This window comes from Eulemur rufifrons, chromosome 19, assembly GCF_041146395.1.
Source record: "Eulemur rufifrons isolate Redbay chromosome 19, OSU_ERuf_1, whole genome shotgun sequence".
NCBI lineage: Eukaryota > Metazoa > Chordata > Mammalia > Primates > Lemuridae > Eulemur > Eulemur rufifrons.
In genome coordinates this window covers 94,954,513-94,975,630 of record NC_091001.1, presented here as the reverse complement: position 1 = coordinate 94,975,630, position 21,118 = coordinate 94,954,513, and the positions used below count along the sequence as shown (strand labels likewise).

Sequence of the window (21,118 nt, the reverse complement as noted above, 5' to 3'; positions counted from 1 at the left end):
TTTCATTCGCAGCCCCGAGCGTTGCGGAAGTTTGTCTAGCCACGCGGCGTCTCCATGGTAGGTGGGCGGGCCTAGGTGAAAGATGGCGGCGCCCGCAACTGAACCTGAGCCACAGGCTTCTGGGGGCCCTCGGCCCCCAGTGTGTCTCTTGGTGTTGGGAATGGCAGGATCCGGGAAGACCACCTTTGTGCAGGTGATTTACACAGCGCGGGCGTAGTAGGGGCGCGTGAGAAGTTGTCTGTGGTGGCCAGGGAGAAACGGAGGGAGGTCTCTTTTGGGAGTTGGAGGGTACTGACGCGTGGGTTTCATGGACTTCCATCAACTCCGGTTCGGTTCTCTCCCCGGCGAAGCCTTCTAGGACTCTCGCCAGGTTAATTAAGGCTCTCTTCTGCACACCCTCAGTGCATGCTTGGTACAGCTTAAACACGTTGTTCAGGAATTGTCTTGGCAATAAAGTGCCAGCTTCTTGGAGGAAGGGGTTTTCAAGTAACTCTAGAGACGAATGCAGTGCTAGCATACAGGTTTTCGATGAAGATTTGCCTAAGAATTATTTCTTGACCGCCTACCATGCTCCAGGCACTGGGGATACAGCAAAAATGAGGTTAACTAGATTCTCGCATTTATGGAGCTAAATATTTAGTGGAGGAGATAGAAAAAGCTCACCACATACGAACATACAAAACAAGTAAACAAGTAATCAGGAGTAGGGGAGGCTCTGTTAGATGGGTGATAAAGAAAGGTAGCGTTTGAACTGAGAATTGAATGTTGGAGGAGGACATAAGGGGTGGATATTTCAGGTAGAAGGAAATCTAAGTGCTAAGTCTTTAGATGCTCGATAAAGGAATGGAAGTTCTCTTTTGTCCCCTTATTGTCCCCTCTTTGACTCCTTCCCACTTTCTCCCCTTATCTCTGCAGAGGGTCACGGGACACCTGCATAGCCAAGGCTCTCCACCTTATGTGATCAACTTGGACCCAGCTGTACATGAAGTTCCCTTTCCTGCCAATATTGGTAAGTAAACCATACCATAACTTGTGTGAAGTGCTTCAAAGAGAATGGAAAGCCTCCAGCCTGCTAGTCTTCAGTGCTTTCGTTTTGCATTTTTTTTTTTTTTTTGAAATAGTGTCTCACTCTTGTTGCCCCGGCTAAAGTACAGTGGCATCATCATAGCTCACTGCAACCTAAAACTCCTGAGCTGAAGCGATCCTCCTGCCTCAGCCTCCCAGAATGCTAGGATTATAGGCATGAGCCACCATGCCCAGCTGCATTTTTTTTCTTAACTATACTTTCATTTCCCTTGGATTTGCTTGAGTCCCTAAATAGGCATCTCTCTTATTCACATTTTCTCTCTGTTTACTCCTTCCTCTTTCCTAAATTTCTCTGTTTCTTTTCCATTCACTTTTATCTCTCCCCTCTTTCTGACCCTAGTGTGTCAGGTTATTGTTATTTGGGAAAGTGAAGTGACAGAAAGTCAGTCCTCTCACTTCTAGGCCATAAACTCTTCAGCAAACTCTGATACATAAATTTTTTTCATTTAATTTCTTTTCTCAAAGTTTAGTCAGAGTATAAGGGTTCTTGTGCAATAGTTCACTCATTGATACGTAGGAATGTTACTTCCACACCCAGGTACATGAGAAAATGTGTATATAATGCATATATGCAATGTTCTGATGAGCTGTTCCCAGTTTTCATCACTCTTTTAAGAAGAGTCTGTGACTACAAAAAAGATTAAGAATGGATGTGATCCATGCTGTGATTCTTGATAGGATCTAGGCTTCCTGATTTCGAGGCTGTCACTACCTCTTTGTCTCTTCTTAATCCCAATAAGTTTCTTGTACCCTAAACATGCTAACTAAAGGAACATCTATTAAGAAGCAAGGATCATTTGGGGAAGAGTTTGGAAAAAATTTCTCATCTTTTCACTTAAAGGATGGAATTTTAACAGTTGATGGGGGAAGTCTACAGATTGGTAGATAGGTTTAGATCAATATTACTGGACAGATTAATTCCTTTTTAAAAATCATTCTACATTGCCTTTGTCATCAGCAGGCAATTAAAGGTGTATGTATTAAATTTCAGTTAATTCTCTTTTTTGTCTCCCTTCAGATATTCGTGACACTGTGAAGTATAAAGAAGTCATGAAACAGTATCCTTTTCCACATCTACTTTGGTGTTGACTCATTCCTAGCTAGTTGTTGTCTGTATATTTTATGGCTTTGAAAGAGTGTTTTTGCCCTTTCCTTATGAAATATACAAGCAAAAACATTGATTGCTTTAAAGTAATTTTATTAGAAGGATGGAAGATGAATATGGGAGAGGTATTATAGGTGATCAGAAATACTATTTCAGCTTGTGATTTCAGTTTTATTACCATCTCCCCAGACTGCAGGCTGTTGTAATTAGAGAACAGAGAGAATGAGAGGAAAACTGACACTTGCCTGGGTCCCCCAAGGTAGTATTGCCTTGGAGGATCATCCGTTCGTTGGTCACTACTTCTTTAAACAGGGAAACTCAGAAATGCATGTGTTTAGCTGGATTAATTAATTCTTAGTACATTGCTGTGTGAAGTGTGTACTTTCCCTGTGGGTAAATCTTGGTAGGAGGACTAATTGTAATCAGCAGGTTGCTTGATTGATGAGTGAGGATCAGAGCAAGGAGTGTTATATAGGTAATCTTTTTTTTTTAAATTTTATTTTCCCACTAAGTCTTTCATAGGCATTATAGGTAATCTTAATGGCTAAAGCCACCAGGCTGTCACTGCCTGATGTATCTGTCTATTACATTTTGTTCACTTTGCTTTCTTTTTATTTATTTTTAATTTTTGAAATTTTTTTATTTTTTAAGAGACAGTATCTCACTGCTGAGTGCGGTGACACAGTCATAGCTTGCTGCAGCCTCAAACTCCCGGGCTCAAGCAGTCCTCCTGCCTCAGCCTCCCTAGTGGCTAGGACTGTAGGTGGATGCCACCGTGTCCGGTTAATTTTTCTTTTTTCATAGAAACAGTTTCTCACTATGTTTCCAGGCTGGTCTTGAATTCTTGGCCTCAAGTGATCCTCCTACTTTGGCCTCCCGAAGTGCTAGGATTATAGGCTTGAGCCACTGTGTCTGACCAACTTTGTTTCCTTATTTTGCCTGGCCATCCCTAAAATGATAAATAAGTGAACAAGACCTTGATAGTATTTCCCTGTGTTGGTTAAGGTTGCATGGTAGTCAAGATTAGGTGGCCAGTATCCATTAATAGAACACCAATGTCATAATGCTATTTGTGTGAGTGATACCCTAGGTATGGACTTTATAATCTACTCTATAAACAATTTAAGTCCTCAACTAAGTGTCTAGATATGGACTTGGGCCCAATGGTGGCATAGTGACCTCACTCAATCTTTTTGCTACCAGGTTTGATCAGGTACGTTTGTCTTTACGTATGTCAACACAGTTGTGTAAAAATCTGTGACTCTTAAATGTCTTAGCTTGATTACATTGGTAAGAAGAGCAGCAAACCTGAATATAAATATAGAAAATAAGTAGGCATTTTGGTAAACAGAAAAGTAGCCTAGGAGAAGATGATTAGTGTTTTGAGACACTATACGTTTAATAATTGTAACAGCCAATAAAACAAAAATCCAAGAGACCTGGCTTCTTTTCTTGACCCATTGCTTGCTTATGGTGCTACCCTGAGGATGGGATAGGGTGACAGGGGAGTGGGTTGGACTAGCGGGCATGGAATGGAGAGATAATGGGGCATTTTACTTGTCACAAATATTTGTTGGCCTTTAGATTTTCTGTGTCACCTGCTTCCGTAAGAGTGTTTTATAATCATTGGTTTTTTTACTCTGATATCACACTGGGAGACAGGCTATTGACATTTTTCCAAAGCACCAAGAGATATGACTCGATGGTGATGAGTCGGGTCTTCAGCTTCTCAGGTCCTTGTGCTGTGCCCCAGTATGTGGTGGCAATGCTGTGATGTGGCAGTGCTTCTTCAGTTCAGTGAGCTTATTCACTGGTGTCCTAAGACTGAGAACATAGAGGTTCAGTAGGTGACGGTGCCTATGAGGCATGCCACCCTGGAGAGAGCCCTGTGATTTTGTTTTGAAATAATATCTTGGTGTTATTGGCTTCCTTTTCTTTTAGGTGATGAAATTTATTGAGAAGGCCCAAAGCCTGTCTAAGTAAGTGATTTCATTTTAACATTTATTACCCTGTAGTTGACACATTTCTAGGCTTTTGGGATGGTCTGGGATACCATCAACCTCTGAAATGGTATAGATTAAGATGAAACCATTAGAAGTAAAAGAAAGCGGGCAAGAAGATCATTAAGATGCTGTGGAGTACAGAGATAAACTTAATATTATCTCACCCCCCCCCAGTTACTTTGGCCTCCAATTTACGTGACTTCTTAGGAGTTATTTTGAGACTTTATCCAAATTCAGTTGTCTGCCTGTCTTCTCTTGGGAAATCATGCTTGCTGGCATTAAAGCCTCTGAAGTACCTTTCTACATGACTCAGAAAATTTTTCAATTTTAAAACTATCAAAATATAAAATATTTTTATTACCTGCAATTAACTATTGTTAAATTTTTAATAGGTTTTCTTTTTTAAAAAAGAAAGATAATTTATTGTTTTATAAAAAAGGACATATGCTCATTATAAAGAATTCAAACAGGCCGGGCGTGGTGGCTCACACCTGTAATCCAAGCACTCTGGGAGGCCGAGGCAGGAGGATTGCGGCTTGAGCTCAGGAGTTTAAAACCAGCCTGAGCGAGAGTGAGACCCGTCTCTACCAAAAATAGAAAAAAATTAGCTGGGGGTGGTGGTGCACGCCTGTAGTCCCAGCTACTTGGGAGGCTGGGGCAGGAGGATCGCCTAAGCCTAGGAGTTTGAGGTTGCAGTGAGCTATGATGACACTGCACTCTAGTCCTGGCAACCTTACGAGACTCTCTCAAAAAAAAAAAAAAAAAAAAAAATTCAAACAGTACATGATATTTAAAAGATGAAGCTATCGCCCTGATTCCCACTAACAATAACTATCATTAGTCAATGACTAGCATTCCACCTGTTTCTATGCATATATACATAGAAGGATAAATGGATAAAAGTGTTTATATAAAAATGGGATTATACTAGAGGTAATTTTTAGAACAGCTTTATTGAAATATAATAACTCCCATACCATAAAGTTCATTCTTTTAAATATATAATTGTTTTAATATGTTCACACAGTTGTGCATTGATAACCAGTATCTAATTTCAGAACATTTTCATCATCCTAAAAAGAAACCCTGTACTCACTCTCAGTCACTCCTTATTTTCCTTTCCCCTCAGCCCCTAGTGGCTACTCTATTTTACATTCTCACTGGCAATGATCTCTCCACAACTTTGCCAGCACTTGTTATTGTCCTTGTTTTTGATTATAACCATTCTAGTTATAGAATGTGTGAAATGGTATCTCACTGTGGTTTTGATTTGTATTTCCTTAATGACTAATGATGTCAAGCATCTTTTCACCTACTTGTTGGCCATTAGTATATATTTGGAGAAATGTCTATTAAAATTCTTTGCCAATTTTTTTCTCTCTCTCTTTTTTCTTCTCTGCTCTTTTCACATCTTTGCCCCCCTTTTTTTGGCAACGCATCTTTGCCCATTTTTAAAAATAGCTTTATTGAGATACTTCACATACCATACAACTCATCCATTTAAAGTATATAATTTAGAGTAACTTTTAGTATATTCATAGAATTATGCAGTTTCATCACTTTAAAGAAGAAAACCCATATTCTTTTTTTTTTTTTTTTTTTTGAGACAGGCTCTTGCTTTGTCACCTGGGCTAAAGTGCAGTGGTGTCATTGTAGCTCACTGCAACCTCAAACTCCTGGGCTCAAGCAATCCTCCTGCCTCAGCCTCCCGGATATCTGGGACTACAGGCGTGTGTGCCACCATGGCCAGCTAATTTTTCTATTTTTTTGTAGAGATGGGGTCTTGCTGTGTTGCCCAGGCTGGTCTGGAACTCCTGATCCTCTCGCCTTGGCCTCCCAAAGTGCTAGAATTACAGGCCACTGTGCCCTGCCCATATCTCTCATTTTTAATGCAGTATGTTTCTATAACTATCATAGTTTCCCCTGTGATCATTTGCCACATTTCATGATCCCTTTCTTCTGCCCATTAGCATGAATATTGGGCATTGAACAAAGTCTGGGGGAATATGGTATGCAGTTTAAGGGTAATGGGAGGAAGTTAGATTTAGTAGTGTGCAGAGGTTATTCTAATCTTGGATAATCAGATGTTTAGTGTTTTATATGGTGGAATGTCTTTTAGTATTGTATAACACTTTTTTAATGATCTTTCTTGGCACAGATATGTCCTGATTGACACACCTGGACAGATTGAGGTATTCACCTGGTCAGCTTCTGGAACAATCATTACTGAGGCCCTGGTGAGTATTCTAGGACTTATTATTCAAGAGTAGCTAGAGGGCTGGACTGGATTCAGCATCTTTTTTATTGCTTCGGACTTTATATGGGAGGGAGTTGTAGAAGCTCTGCTCATCCTGTGTAAATTGGTTTTCCCTTGCTAAGGATGGTGGGAAAAGAGATTTGGGACAGGTCATGAGCCCTCTGACCAAGGCTTTGATTATTTTGTGGCTCTAGGCATCCTCATTTCCAACAGTTGTCATCTATGTAATGGATACATCTCGAAGTACCAACCCAGTGACCTTTATGTCCAACATGCTCTACGCCTGCAGGTAATTGGTTATTGGTGGGCATGGTGTTCCATCAAGGTATAAGGCCTTCTTCTCTTCTCCTCTTCTCCCTCTTGGCTTTTGAGTCGTGGTTGCTTATCCCTAGATTTGTGCTTATTCAGATTTGCTACTCAGGTGAGTGGTTGTGAGTTGAGGGAAGGTTAGAGGAGAAAAGAGGCACAAGTGCTGTTGGCATTCTCTTAGCATCTTCCGATCTTCCTCCCCTGCTTGTCGCAGAAATAGGTGGTATGTGAATATGAATTTTCTGGCAGTTGTTCCCAGTTGAATGAAACCCATGTCTAAATAGAATAGAGTCCTCTGGTCTAAATTCTGCTTTTTTGGGTTATGATGGATAGAGTGAAATTGTTACATGAAAAGATGCTATGAATAAAACATTTGTCTGTGATTCTAAAATGCACAGGTTTGCCCCAAATATGCTACCATTGGAAGAGGTAGGACATGCCTCACTCAACTATGGTAGTACATTAAGACTGAGGAGCAAGGTAGAACATTATTAAAGCTGAGGGAATTTAATTTTGAGGGTACACAGAAACCATCACCAACATTTGTATCTTCTAACATGACGAAGGATGTCCCTTCTTGTTGAACACAAGAAACCTTGAGCCAAACAGAAATCTGATGATTGACAGCATTATTTCATTATCCTGTTAATTGTTTAAAAGACAGTTATTGGCTTGATTCTAGTAATTTTATAATGTATACATACAGTTGACCCTTGAACAATGTGGGGGGTTGGGGTGCCAATCTTGCAGTCAAAAACCTGCAATATCACTTTTGACTCCCCAAAGACTTAACTACTACTGGCCTACTGTTGACAGAAACCTTAATGATAACAAAAATAGTTGATTAACACACATTTTGTATGTAATATGTATTATATACTTTAAAATAAAGTAAACTAAAGAAAAGAATATGTTATTAGGAAAATCATAAAGAAGGGAAGATACCTTTGCTATTCATGAAATGGAAGTAGATCATTGTAAAGGTCCTCATTATCTTCATGTTGAGTAGGCTGAGGAAGAGGAAGGGGTTGGTCTTGCTGTCTCAGGGATGGCAGAGGTGAAAGAAAATCTGTGTGTAGGTGGACCGTGCAGATGTCAACTGTATATCAAAACACCATGTTGTACACCTTAAATATATACAGAATTTATTTGTCAATTATACATTACTATAAAGCTGGGAAAAATGATTTTTAAAAGGTTTTCAATCTATAAAATAACGTTTAAAAAAATTTTCCCCCTAATTTTATAGAGGTGTAATTGACAAATGAAAATTGTATACATTTACATGGCATTTGTAAGGAACAAAGGAGATAATACATATAGAAATGCTCAGCACGATGCCAAAAATCTGAAATCCGAAATGGTCCAAAATCTGAAACTTATTGAACACTGACATGATGCTCAAAGGAAATGCTCATTAGATCATTTTGGATTTTTGGATTTGGGATGCTCAACCAGTAAGTATTTGCAAATGTTCCAAACTCTGAAAAAAAAAATCTGAAATCCAAAACGCTTCTGGTCCCAAGTGTTTCAGATAAGGGATACTCAACCCGTAATAGGTATTCAGTAAATGTTTATTTCCTTCTCTGAGAAAAAGACAATTATTTAGTAAAAACAAAATAAAAACCAGTATCAATATCAAAGCATTATTACTCTAAGTTAGGGTGAGTGTGTGTGTTATTTGCTCGGTGGTGGTGGTCCTTTTCTTCTTGGGAGAGGGGAATATGTGAGTGCCATGTGAAAATGGGTACCTGTCTTGTAGATTCTGAGCTCATTCTCCCTCTCTTTACTTAGTCCCAACAGACTGACACTGGGCGAGCAAGAGCTTAAGTGCTTTTACTAATAATGTCTCAATGTTTGATTTTCAGCATCTTGTACAAAACCAAGCTGCCTTTCATTGTGGTCATGAATAAAGTAAGTGGATCCTTTCTGTTGTGATTCAGCATTTTTCAGCAGAACCTTGTGGTTCTTGGAAGGTTTGGGTGAGTGAGAAGGATTATTTCAGATGCTAGAGAGCAAATTCAGGCTTTCCTCAAACAAGGTCATAGGCATTTCTAAGAAATGAATTCAATCAAATTGAACGAATATTTGTCACTGACTCTTATCCAAAATCATTTTAGGCCAGATAGAGTAGCTCCTTGATCATGGTGTATAGGTTATTCCCTAGAATCAGGACTGTGTAAATAGAAGAGGGACATCTAGTCTATTGGAAGTGACAATTTTTTAATTTTTATTTTTAGTTTTTTGTTTTTCAGCTCATTTTGGGGGTACAAAAGTTCAGGCTACATATATTGCCCATGCCTCCCCATCCCCCTGAGTCTGAGCTTCAATTGTGTCCATTCCCCAGACAGTGCACATCGCACTCATCATGTAGGTGTGCACCCATCCCCTCCCCCCTCCATCCCCCCCAGTCAGAACTTCAAGCGTGTCCATTCCCCAGGCAGTGCGCATCGCACTCATCAATAGGTATACACCCATCCCTTCCACCCAGCCCTGACCTCTGTTTGATACCCAATTGGTGTTATTCCCAAATGTGCACTCAGGGAAACCAGTTTGCTGGTGAGTACATGAGTGCTTATTTTTCCATTCTTGGGATACTTCACTTAATAGAATGGGTTCCAGCTCTCTCCAGGAGAACCAAAGAGATGCCATATCGCCATTATGACAGGTACACTCATACACTGCTGGTGGGACTGTAAACTAGTGCAACCCCTGTGGAAAGCAATGTGGAGATACCGTAAACAGATTCAAGTAGACCTACCATTCGATCCAGCAATCCCATTATTGGGCATCTACCCAGAAGAACAGAAGTCATTCTATAAAAAAGACACCTGCACCCGAATGTTTATAGCAGCACAATTCACAATTGCAAAGATGTGGAAACAACCCAGATGCCCATCAGTTCATGAATGGATTAGCAAAATGTGGTACATGTATACCATGGAAGTGACAATTAAAAAAGAACAAAACTTCCTTGCTGTTGGTTGATGTCTAGGATGCAAGAGACTGCTTGACTGCAGAGCCTGGGATATGCTGGCATCCACTGTGGTCCTGGTTATTGGTAGTGGATAGTGAAGGGTCTGCTTTGACCAAGAGAACACATCTTCTTCATTTAATTACATACACTACACAGCAGTCTTGCTTCTTTGTGACTTGTTGCAATGGAGTAGGAAATGAGGGAAGCAGAGAAAGAAAATGTATGGGTGATATGCTCTTTGCCTTCACCACTTAATTGAAAAATAAATTTTGCCATTGTTTAGTGTCTAACCTCATGTCTGGTTGCTGATAGTTGACTTCTCTCTGGTACAGACTGACATCATTGATCACAGCTTTGCAGTGGAATGGATGCAGGATTTTGAGGCTTTCCAAGATGCCTTGAATCAAGAGACTACATATGTCAGTAACCTGACCCGTTCTATGAGCCTCGTGTTAGATGAATTTTACAGCTCACTCAGGGTAAATTTTCTCTCCTGTTTACACTGACAACTTTTCCAGATAACCTCTTAACCCATAAGACTGGTTTTGAACCTAGCTTAGAAAGGAAGTTTGTTACATTCTGAAAAGTACTTTTAAAGCATTGCTTATTAAAAACTGTGGTGGCTGGGCACAGTGGCTCATGCCTGTAAGCCAAGGTAGGAGGATCACTTGAGCCAAGAAGTTTGAGACCAGCCTAGGAAACATAGCAAGATCCTTGTCTCAACAAAAAAATTAAAAAAAAATTAGCCAGGCATGTGCTTCTGTCCTGGCTACTGGGGGGAGCCTGAGGTGGGAGGAGCCCAGGAGTTCTAGGCTGCAGTGAGCTATGATTGCTCCACTGCACTCCAGCCTGGGAGACATAGTGAGACCCTTTCTCTAAATAAAAATAAAAATAAGAAAAAGCAAAAAACCCCCCAAAACCTGTGGAGTTTATAAGATGAATAAAATAGGGACCCTACCTTCAGAGAGTTTATGGTCTAGTTAGGAGAGGAGGCTATACATAGAATAGAAACATGATATCTTGTGGTAAGTACCTTAAGAAAGACTGGAAGTTGGGCCTGGTGGTTGTAAGGGGGACAGATCATAATGAGGAATTTCGGTGGGTATACTGTTAGAGGTATGCTTTGAAGGAAGGGTAAGATTTATGTAAGCCATAGCTTACAGGTTGCAGGGATTATGTTAATTGTCCAGGCAAATGCAACAAGAACAGAAAGTGATTAGTTTGGTATGTTAGGGAATAGATAATAAGTCCTGTACTTGTTTGGCCCTAATTATATCTTTAAAGTCTTTATTTTCCATAGGCTTATTTCCATGACTTTTGACTAGGTGTTCTGTTTTGTTCTGTTGTAGCTTAGCTTTTTGCCAGAGACTTCTTAAAGTTTCCAAACCTCTTTTTATGAAGATTTTATGGGATTTGAACAAAATAATGTACATCATTTAAAAATATACAATAGTTTTTTTAGAGTCATTTATGATGCTTTTTGGCAGGTAGTAGGTGTCTCTGCTGTTCTGGGTACCGGCTTAGATGAACTCTTTGTGCAAGTCACCAGTGCTGCAGAAGAATATGAAAGGTGAGGATAAAGGAAGATTCTATTGATGACATTATTAGCAACCCACAATTCTGATGAGATAGCACTTTTTCCAGGTAAAGCGTTTAGGTTTTCATCATATATTTGCCTTGCATACATGTACTGGATCTGATCACATTTAGGGGTAACAAGTCTCCGTTAACTTTAAAAAATAAAGGTGTAAATCTTCACTGTATTGAGTGATTAAGAGCAGAGGTCTCCAGACGTTTCTGTAAAGAGCCAGGTAGTAAATATTTTAAGCCTTGTGGGCCAATTCAATCTCTGTTGCAACTATTTACAACTATTTTGTCCCTTTTAGGACAAAAGCATCTACAGACCATTTGTAAATGAATGGGCACAGCTGTATTCCAGTAAAAATTGGTGTTAAGGTCACTGTGAGGATTATTTGAGAAAATATGTGTAAAGCACAGCACAATTGCTGACACATACTAATAGTAAGCACATTTTATAATAAATGATGTTATAACTATTATCATTGTTCATACTGGAATTCCATTTGGCTAAACAAAAGTGGAGTCAGAGCACCTGTACACTTTCCTTAGGCCCATGGCCTCATAGGCTGCTAATTAACATGCTTCTTTGGCTTCATATTTTGCAAGATCCTAACAACCACATTTGGGTTTTCAGACACATTATTTTGATTTTAATTCATCAGATAAGGGTGTTACCAAAGCCTCAGGATAGACCAGGCACAGTGGCTCACACCTGTAATCCTAGCACTCTGGGAGGCCAAGGTGGGAGGATCACTTGGGCTCAGGAGTTTGAGACCAGCCTGAGCAAGAGTGAGACCCCATCTCTGTACAAAATAGAAAAATTAGCTGGGTGTGGTGACACATGGCTATAATCTCAGCTAGTCAGGAGGCTGAGGCAGGAGGATCACTTGAGCCCAGGAGTTGGAGGTTGCAGTGAGCTATGATGACGCCACTAAACATTAGCCAGGGCAACAGAGTGAGGCCCTGTCTCAAAAAAATTTTTAAAAAGACTCAGGATAGACTCTTCTCTGTATCCTTTCTCTGTTGTTGCTCAGGTAAAGCACATCATTATATATTGGACTTCCTGAGCTCCACAGGCTTATCTGCTTCTCCTTATCACAGTTGTTTATCTCAAATGAATGATGAGTTCGTTAGTCTCAGTCTTTCCAGTCAGATTTTGTCTCTTTCCTGGTTTCGGGGGTGGGGACAGTCACCTTGGCTTTTAATTCCATGGGGGTAGACTCTCAGTCACTGTCGAAGACTTGTTATATCTGATGTTCAGTAAAGTAAGATGTTTTATTATATTACTGTCAGAGTCTTTTGACAATATAAATCATAGGGGTGGGGAGTGGGCAAAGGATTATTAAGCAAAAGACTTTAGAAAGTATTTCTCTTTTCAGAGAATATCGTCCTGAATATGAACGTCTGAAGAAATCGTTGGTAAGAAAGGAGGCTGTTTGTGTATTTTAGGGCTGTTGAAAAAAACAACCTTGCCAGTGCACCCGGAGTCCCAGCTGCTTGGACTGCTGAGGCAAGAGCATGGCTTGAGCCCAGTAGTTTGAGGCTACAGTGAGCTATGATGGAGCCACTACACTCTAGCCGGAGCGACTGCATAAGACCCTGTCTCTATTTAAAACAAAAACAATGAAAACCAACTTCAATCCTGATGACATATATATTTTTGTTTTGGCTATCAGTGTATCTTATTTTATTTAATTTAAAAAAATGTTTCCAGCTTTATTGCAGTATAATTGACTAATCAAATTTCAGTGTATACTTTAAATTCTTCTTAATTTAACTTTGTAAGTTTATATGTATGTTGTCTGGATGCAGAAAGTCCCCTTATATATTTTTTCTCTTTGTATTTGAATTTTTAAAAAATCAGTTTTCTTGTTACATATGCTGAGTCCTTCTTGTGCCCCTTCTCCACCCCAACTCCAAGGTCAATTTAAAGACTAGTTGTAGAATTTTAAGACTAGGTGGTTCACAACTCTTATCCTACATAATCAAATGTCCTCCTCCCACTGGGTTCTTCATTACTGAGCCTTCCTGCTATGTCTACCTGAGGGTTCTTTTGATATGTTTGTGTGTCCAATTTCTGAGTCTTCTAATTCAGGCTGAGCTTCTGCTATATAACCTGGGCCCACACTACTCGAGAGTTTCTGTCCCCATGTCAGCTGTCTCTTATCTGCCTCAGTGTTTAAGTAGCTAGTATCTGTATAATTCCTCGTGTCCCTTGAGAAGTGTGGCATGTAATTTGGGCTCCTTTTTGAATATGATGACATTTTGCTCTCTATATACAGGCTAATGCACAGAGCCAACAGCAGAAAGAACAACTGGAACGACTTCGGAAAGATATGGGCTCTGTAGCCTTGGACACAGGCAATGCCAAAGGTATCGGAGGGTCTCTGGTGTTAGGAACTAAAAAGAGGTTACACTTATTTCTACTCAGCAGGGGTATATTTATATGTGAGAGAGAGGAAGAGAAAAGGATAAATAAAATGTGGTTTTATATATAATATTTGTGTGTGTATATATACGTATATATACACACACACATATAAAAATAATTTGGAATGGCAAACAATTGAAAATTGTATACAACTGTACCACTTTGGGATCTTCCTTCAGGAAGTTTTTGCTTTACTTTGGCAAGATACTTGATGTCTGCTCTGTTATTATTTTTTTTAATACTTTTAAACTACTCCCTCCCACCCCCACTTTTTACAGTTTGACCTAACTTCAGATTTACAGAAAAGTTGCATGAATAATACAAAGAATTGCCATAACTCTTCAATCAGATTCCTAAAATGTTAACATTTTACACATTTACTTTATTTTCTTCTCTCTGTATATATGACTTTATATATTACATAAATATATTTCTTTTTCCTGAATCATTTAAGAGTAAGTTACAGAAATGATGCTCCTTTGCTTTGAATACTTGAATGTCTATTTCCTAAGACTAAGGATATTGTTTTATATAACCTCAGTGTAGTTATCAAGAATTAGAAAATTAACATTGACACAGTACTGTTACCTAATGTAGAGACCTTATTTAGATGGAGCCATTTGCCCTTTGTAGCAGCAGAAAATCCTGGACGTGCATTGCATTTAATTCTTACGTGTCTTAGTTTCGGGCTAGAATGGTTCCTTAGTCTTTGTGTTTTATGACATTGATATTTTTTAAGCATATAAGGACAGTTATTTTATAGAACAGTCTTCAATTTAGGTTTGTCTGAGTTTCTTCATGATTTGATTCAGGTGACTCATGTTTGGCAGAACTTTACAGAAGTTGTATTTTTTCAGTGCATCACATCAGGAGGCACATGTTGACTCGTCCCATTACTGGTGATGTTAACTTTGATTATTTGTGTAAAGTGATATCTGTCAGGTTTTCTCATCATAAAGAATTAACATTTTTCTTTTTCATAGTGCTAGCCTTCAGTAAATCTGATGGAATTGATATTTTTAAAAGTTATTTTTTTCCCTTCATAATAAGGATTTTTGGGGGTGGTGCCTTGAGACTATTAACTGTCCTTTTAGTTTTCAAATGTTTTACCCATTAGTTTTAATATGTATTGATATGGTAGGCATATTATCCATTTTTCTGGGATATATGTTGCAAATATTTTTCTCCCTGTTTGTCATTTGTTCTTTAGCTTTGTTCATTGTGTTATTTTGACATGCAAAAGTTTTTATTTTGTTTTGATGTAGTCATATTTATTTATCTTCTCTTTTATTGCATATGGCTTTTAAATCATTGTTAGCCTTTACCTATATCTATGTTAAAAAGGAATTCACTTATGTTTTATTGTAGTATTTGTATGGTTTTAGTTTCTAAATTTAGGTCACTGATACATTTGGAGTTTATTCCTGGGTATGGTATGAGTTATGGGCCTTTGTTATCTTTTTCATAAATAGTTGTGTCTGCACTATTTATTAAAAGGTAACCTTCACCTCAAAGATGATTTTTGTAAGGGTTTTTTTTTTTTTTTTAGACAGAGTCTTGCTGTGTTGCCCAGGCTGGCCTTGAACTCCTGGGCTCAAGCAATCCTGCCTCAGCCTCTTGAATAGCTGGGATTATAGGCACATGCCACTGTGCTCAGCTTGCCTTGGTGATTTGAGATGCTACCACTATAATATACTAAAATTCCATGTGTACTTAGCTCTATTTCTGGACTTTCCATTTTATTTCACTGGACTATATACTTTTATGCCTGTATCATGTTGTTTTAATTGTGTAATTATGTTTCAATATATGGTAGGGCTAGTCCCGCTCATACTTTTCATTTTAGTGTTTCCCTGGCTCTTCCTGCATTTTTTTCCATGTGAACTTTAGTATAAACTTACCTAGCTTATTAAAAGAGCATTTTAGTATTTTTGTTGGCATTACGTTATATTCATAATTAATTTAGGAAGAACTGATATCTCTATGATATTGAGTCTTCCTATCCAAGACCAAGGAATATCTTTATATTTGTCAGGTTTACTTGTGTCTTTAAGAAGTGTTTAGAGTGTACCTTATATAGGTTTTGCTTATTCTTTGTTAAATTTATTCTAAATATTTTATCTTTATTACTGTTGAAAGTGGGATTTTCTGAACCATTAGATTAATATCTTCTAGCTGGTTTATGGTTGTGTGTATGAAGTCTTTTGATTTCTGTATATTAGTCTTTTCATCCTGCTGCTGAATTTTTTTTATTCTTTGAGGTTTTTAAAAAAATTCCATTTATTTATTTTTAGTAGAGATGGGGTCTTGCTATGTTACCCAGGCTGATTTCTAACTCCTGGGCTCAAGTGATCCTCCCAATGTGCTGGGATTACAGGCATGAGCCACTACACCTGATGAGTTAGTTTTATCATTGACTATCCATGGGTGTTTAGGTTAGTGCCCATATTTAAATATACATAATAAAAATATACCCCTGACCACCTATGCATACACATATTGATGGATTGCCTTCAAGATGAGTTGGTGCAAATCTGTTGCAGCTCAGTGGGATCCTGCAACCAGGTTGGATTTTTTTTAATAATATGCTCCATTAATTTATTTATTATAATAAATTAGACATATTTTTATTATTTCTTATCAGCAACATAAGCATTTTTTTTTTCTGGGACATCTTAAAGGAATGACATTTCTGTCCATGAAAGCTATTGCTGTGTCTAGTAGAGGACAGCTAACTTGGAAGCTGCCTGGACTTACCAGTTAAGTGAACTTAACTTGTGCCATCTTTGTTGCATACCTCAGCAATATAAATTTCTATGTGCCATGGTCCTTTATGGTCATGAATATGTGAAATGGCAAATGTAAAACGTACTGCTGCAAAGGGTCTACTGTACTCAGATAACCTATTCAAGGCTGTGAGGGTTTCAGTAATCATTTGAGGAAAATTACAAGTATAGTTGCATAATTCTTAGTAGGGCTCGGAATGAAGCATTTACTGCAGCACATCCTGTCATTATCCTTTCTCAGGGCCACAGGCCCCTTGAGATTTGTGTGCCTTGATGTTGCTGCCTTTGACCACCCTTATCCCCACCTGAGCTCTTGCAGGCCTCATAGGCTCCTGAAGAGAGAGTGGCCGTGTCCTCCCATGGCTTTAGGGTACCTGGCATAGTTTTAGGTTTCTCACAGAGACTAACCTTCCCCGACACCAGGCTGAATCCCCTGCCAGTAATTATTTGATTAGACTTTCTTCTTATTACTGGAGCTCCACCCTTGTTAGTTTCCCTGAGTGAGGAATTTTACTTCTGTTAGTATATTTGATTTTCCATTTTTTCCCCGACTCTGGCTCCTCTACTCTACATCATTTCACCCTGTATTTTCTGCAGACCCTCTCTGAACTTATATTGCCACCATGAAGCTTCTTTAGCACTCCACACTTTGACTCACCAGCACACTAGGTCTGCTCAGATGTCTTTAGCTTTCTTAGGAAAAACCATAACCTTCCTAGCTATGAGCTAGTAACAAAGAACAATGCTGCTACTAAGACAAGCTTCAGCTTAAAAAAATATGGGACTTCTTGGGCTACTGGGCTCATGAAAACACTTTGTGAACTAAACTACTGTAGACATGGTAAGTGGTATTAGCAATGCATTTAGAAGAGGTAACATCCTGCATTTATGTTTATCATGAACACTTTGATCCTGCCAAATTATAATCATAGTTACTTATTGACTTAAAATCCCTTTTTGAGGAGGCATATGTACTGATAGGTGTTTTCATTGTAGACAGCTTATCTCCTGGGCTGGACCCTTCTGATTTGATCCTGACTCGAGGAACCTTGGATGAAGAGGATGAGGAAGCAGACAGTGATACTGATGACATTGACCACAGAGGTGAGAGGTAGCTGAGGTGGCTCGTGAGAACAGAACAGCTGCTTGTCCTCACGTTGTTTGTTTAGGAGTTTCTTACTGTTGAACATGCAGCCAGTAATAGGGGAGAGGGGAGATGGGGAAGGATACAAAAGTGTTACCTAAATTGAGAGAGTTCCTGACCTCCCTACTGATTGGCTAATATTAAGCTGATTACAGGCATTCTGTGGTCTTGTGTCTTCTCATCCTTACATCCAAACTCAGTTTGGGGAATCCAGGATTTTTGCTGTTGTTATTGTTAGTGTTTTAAGAATACATAAGGAGGTTACTTAGCAAAGACCTAAACCAGTTAGAAAGAACTGTAACAGTGAGGATAGGATGGCTCTGGAAACGTAAATTCTGCTTGGTATAGTTTTATGGACAGTGAACACAATCTAATTCTTGAAACAACCCCAGGATTTATGCTTAGGTATGACCGAGAGCAAAACTCTTTTTACTTTTTGGCAGAGTGCTAATGTATAAATTACCTCATTTAATCAGATTTATGGAGATGTAATTTACAAACAGTAAAGCTCACCCTTTTCAAGCATATAGTTTGATGAGTTTTAGCAAATATATACAGTCTTGTAACCACTATTAGAATCAAGATGTAGAACACTTCCATCACCCCTAAAAGGTTCATGTCCCTTTTTATTCAGTCCCCTTCCTGAACACCTAGTTTTTGGCAACCACTGACTGATTCTGTTCCTGTACTTTTACCTTTTCCAGAATGCTATATAAATGGAATCAGTATTTAGCCTTATACGTTTGACTTTTTTCACTCAATATAAGACTTTGTAATCTATCCACATGGTTGCATTTATCAGTAGTGTTTTTTCTTATTGTTATGTGATATTCCATTATGTGGATGCATCATAATTTATTTATTCCCCAACTGATTGACATTTAGGTTGATTTTGGCTGTTACGAATAAAGTCACTATAAATATTTGCAAATAGGTCTTTGTGTGGACATATGTTTTCATTTCTCTTGGTTAAAAATACCTAGGAGTGGGACCTCATTTTAACTACTTTGTGAGGGAGTTATTCTCCCCACTTATAAAGACATACATTTTGGACAACATGATAAATAGAGCATACTTCTGGGAGACATTTCCTTATTGGAAGGAGTACTTAGTTTCTTAGAAATAAAGTACTGTTTCTGATGGATGGGTGCCAAGAGCTCTAATCTGCTTTGCTAATGAGAGAGAGTTTTAAAAGAATTGCCCTTCTTTTTTCCTTGCAGTTACAGAGGAAAGCCAGGAAGAGCCAGCATTCCAGAATTTTATGCAAGAATCAATGGCACAGTATTGGAAGAGAAACAACAAATAGGAGACTTTAGGACACTTATTCTAAGAAGTCCAAACTTTTGGAACACCATACAAAGGAGCTACTATCCTTACCTCTGATTGGGGGCTACTTTATAAAGGACAATTTTCTTCAGAATGGCAGTTTGTCTTATTAGAGACATCTCATGACTAAGATGAAGTCAGGGATAGAAGACCCTTGGACGTGGCAGGTAGATGCTGATTCTTCTTTGGCCTTTCCCTTGTATTTATGCAGGGATGGATATCTTGACTGTTCTTGGAAGCTGATATCCCTTCAAGCCTAAGACTAAGTTTTATTATTTGAACTCGAGTACTTTTGCTGCTGATGGACGGAATAGAGAGAGAGAACTTAGTCTCCTGGTGACCTCTTCAGATCTCTTGTTGGGCTAGATCTATAGCCTCTACTTCCCAGCATCTTGCCCTCAACTCTATAGTGTGAGTTGCCTGTTTAGCACAAAGGGAAAGGGGAAACATGCACTCGTTCAGAGTGGCAGTGATGTCTCCGTGGCAACCAGTCAATGTTGGTATGAAGTCTGCCTCATACTGGATAGCTTGTTATAGGACACTGGGTTTGCTGAAGAAAGTGGGCAAAACATGATTAATGAATAAGAATCTTGTTTCATTGGTGATTTGGATAAAGAGTTTTTAATTTTAACTTTGTTGTAAGCCTGCCTATCATGATTTCAAATTAGAAAATTATATAATCACAGATAGATTCACTTTTGTTCAACAGAGAGGCTTAAAGCCAGATGTCTAAATTTGTTTCAATAAGAAAGTGATGTTTACTGAAGTTTCCCATGTACACATACCTAGTGACCAAGTACAGAGCCAGGCCCTGTTTGTACTGTACTTTGAACTTAATGCAAAGCCTCCTTGGTGATTTATTCAGAGGCCATGGATTTGGGTCTGGTGCACATTCCATACATAACAGCCATTATAAGGGTTTGCTCTGCCTCCACAATCTTTACAGTATCTTAAAACATAGTACATTTCTCTCAAGGAATTTTATCCCTGCCTAGTCTATATGCCAACTTAGTGATTCTGAGTGTTGTCTCTGGACCGGAAACATCACCATCACCTGGAAACTTGTTAAATGTACCTCTCAAAACCTACTGAATCAGAAACTCTGGGGGTAAGCCCAGCAATCCGTTTCAGTAAGCCCTTCATGTGATTTTGGGGCATACTAGTTTGAGAACCACTGCTTCAACTCAGACAGCTTATGTTGTAATTCTGTTGTAATTCAAGTGAATCTCGGGTACCAGTACTCGCATGACTTGCCCTATCAAAGTACCCTTATCTTGACCATCTGGTGCCTGTTCTCAAATTTAACATTCTAAAGCAATAAAATTACTTTACCGTGAAATATTAATTTCAATATTCTATACTTAGTGGGAACCACTGGTCTAAAAATTTGAGCCTATTCTTTAAGAGGAAACCATCTACAAAGCAAAACTCTGAACATACTTGGTATTTTTCTGTAGTGCCTTTGAACACTTTATCTTCTTTAAAGAATAACTTGTCTTCACTATGCTGTAAGCGCCATGAGGGTAAGGACTAAGTCTTAATCATCTTTGTATACCTTGCACAGGACCTAGAAAATAATAGATACTTAATAAGTGTTTGCTAAATGAATGAATTAAATACCCAGATGGCCACTTTCATTAATAAACAAGGAAAGTGAAGCTAAGACTGGAACAGGGTTTAGGTAAGTGTGCTAAGGATTTATAATTATAAATTATCTGTTAACAGTTAATAACCTCATTTTATTGCTATCATATTCATCTTTATTCTCAATGCCTGGGACACTTAAGGCACTCAATAATGTACCAATTAAAGCTGTGCCATATCTTTGGTTTCTATTAAGGGAATATTCTAAATTTTATAAGACTTGTATTCTGCATCAGAAAACCAAATTTTAGCAGTTTAACATACTGGCATCCATTACCAAGCCATGAAGTACACATCTGCTAATTACTCCTAATCACTGTAGTGCTACATCATTTACTTAATTAAATACTGATCGAAACTATCAGATGCCAAGCAAGGTGGTAATGGGATGGATGAATAACAACAGTACTGTTGTTCAGGACATGACGTAAAGTCAAAAGGAATGGACTGCTGTCCTCTGATGACCAAA

The 21,118-nt window shown here is 38.6% G+C and overlaps 1 protein-coding gene across 2 annotated transcripts; it reads left to right on the top strand.

Moving 5' to 3' along the window:
• Positions 1-67: 67 nt before the first annotated feature.
• Positions 68-20,331, top strand: GPN1 (GPN-loop GTPase 1). 2 transcript variants are annotated; one of them, XM_069495250.1, is made up of 14 exons: positions 68-193; positions 916-1,009; positions 2,105-2,144; positions 3,338-3,404; positions 4,133-4,170; positions 6,353-6,431; positions 6,646-6,740; positions 8,629-8,674; positions 10,070-10,216; positions 11,225-11,307; positions 12,698-12,737; positions 13,601-13,691; positions 17,532-17,639; positions 18,900-20,331. In XM_069495250.1, exons 1-14 carry the CDS (start codon positions 83-85, stop codon positions 18,983-18,985), a joined length of 1,125 nt encoding a protein of 374 aa, XP_069351351.1. In that variant the 5' UTR covers positions 68-82; the 3' UTR covers positions 18,986-20,331. The 2 variants fall into 2 exon arrangements, with proteins under 2 accessions (XP_069351351.1, XP_069351352.1); XM_069495251.1 differs by lacking the exons at positions 68-193; positions 2,105-2,144; positions 3,338-3,404 and having other exon boundaries at positions 929-1,009.
• Positions 20,332-21,118: the final 787 nt, after the last annotated feature.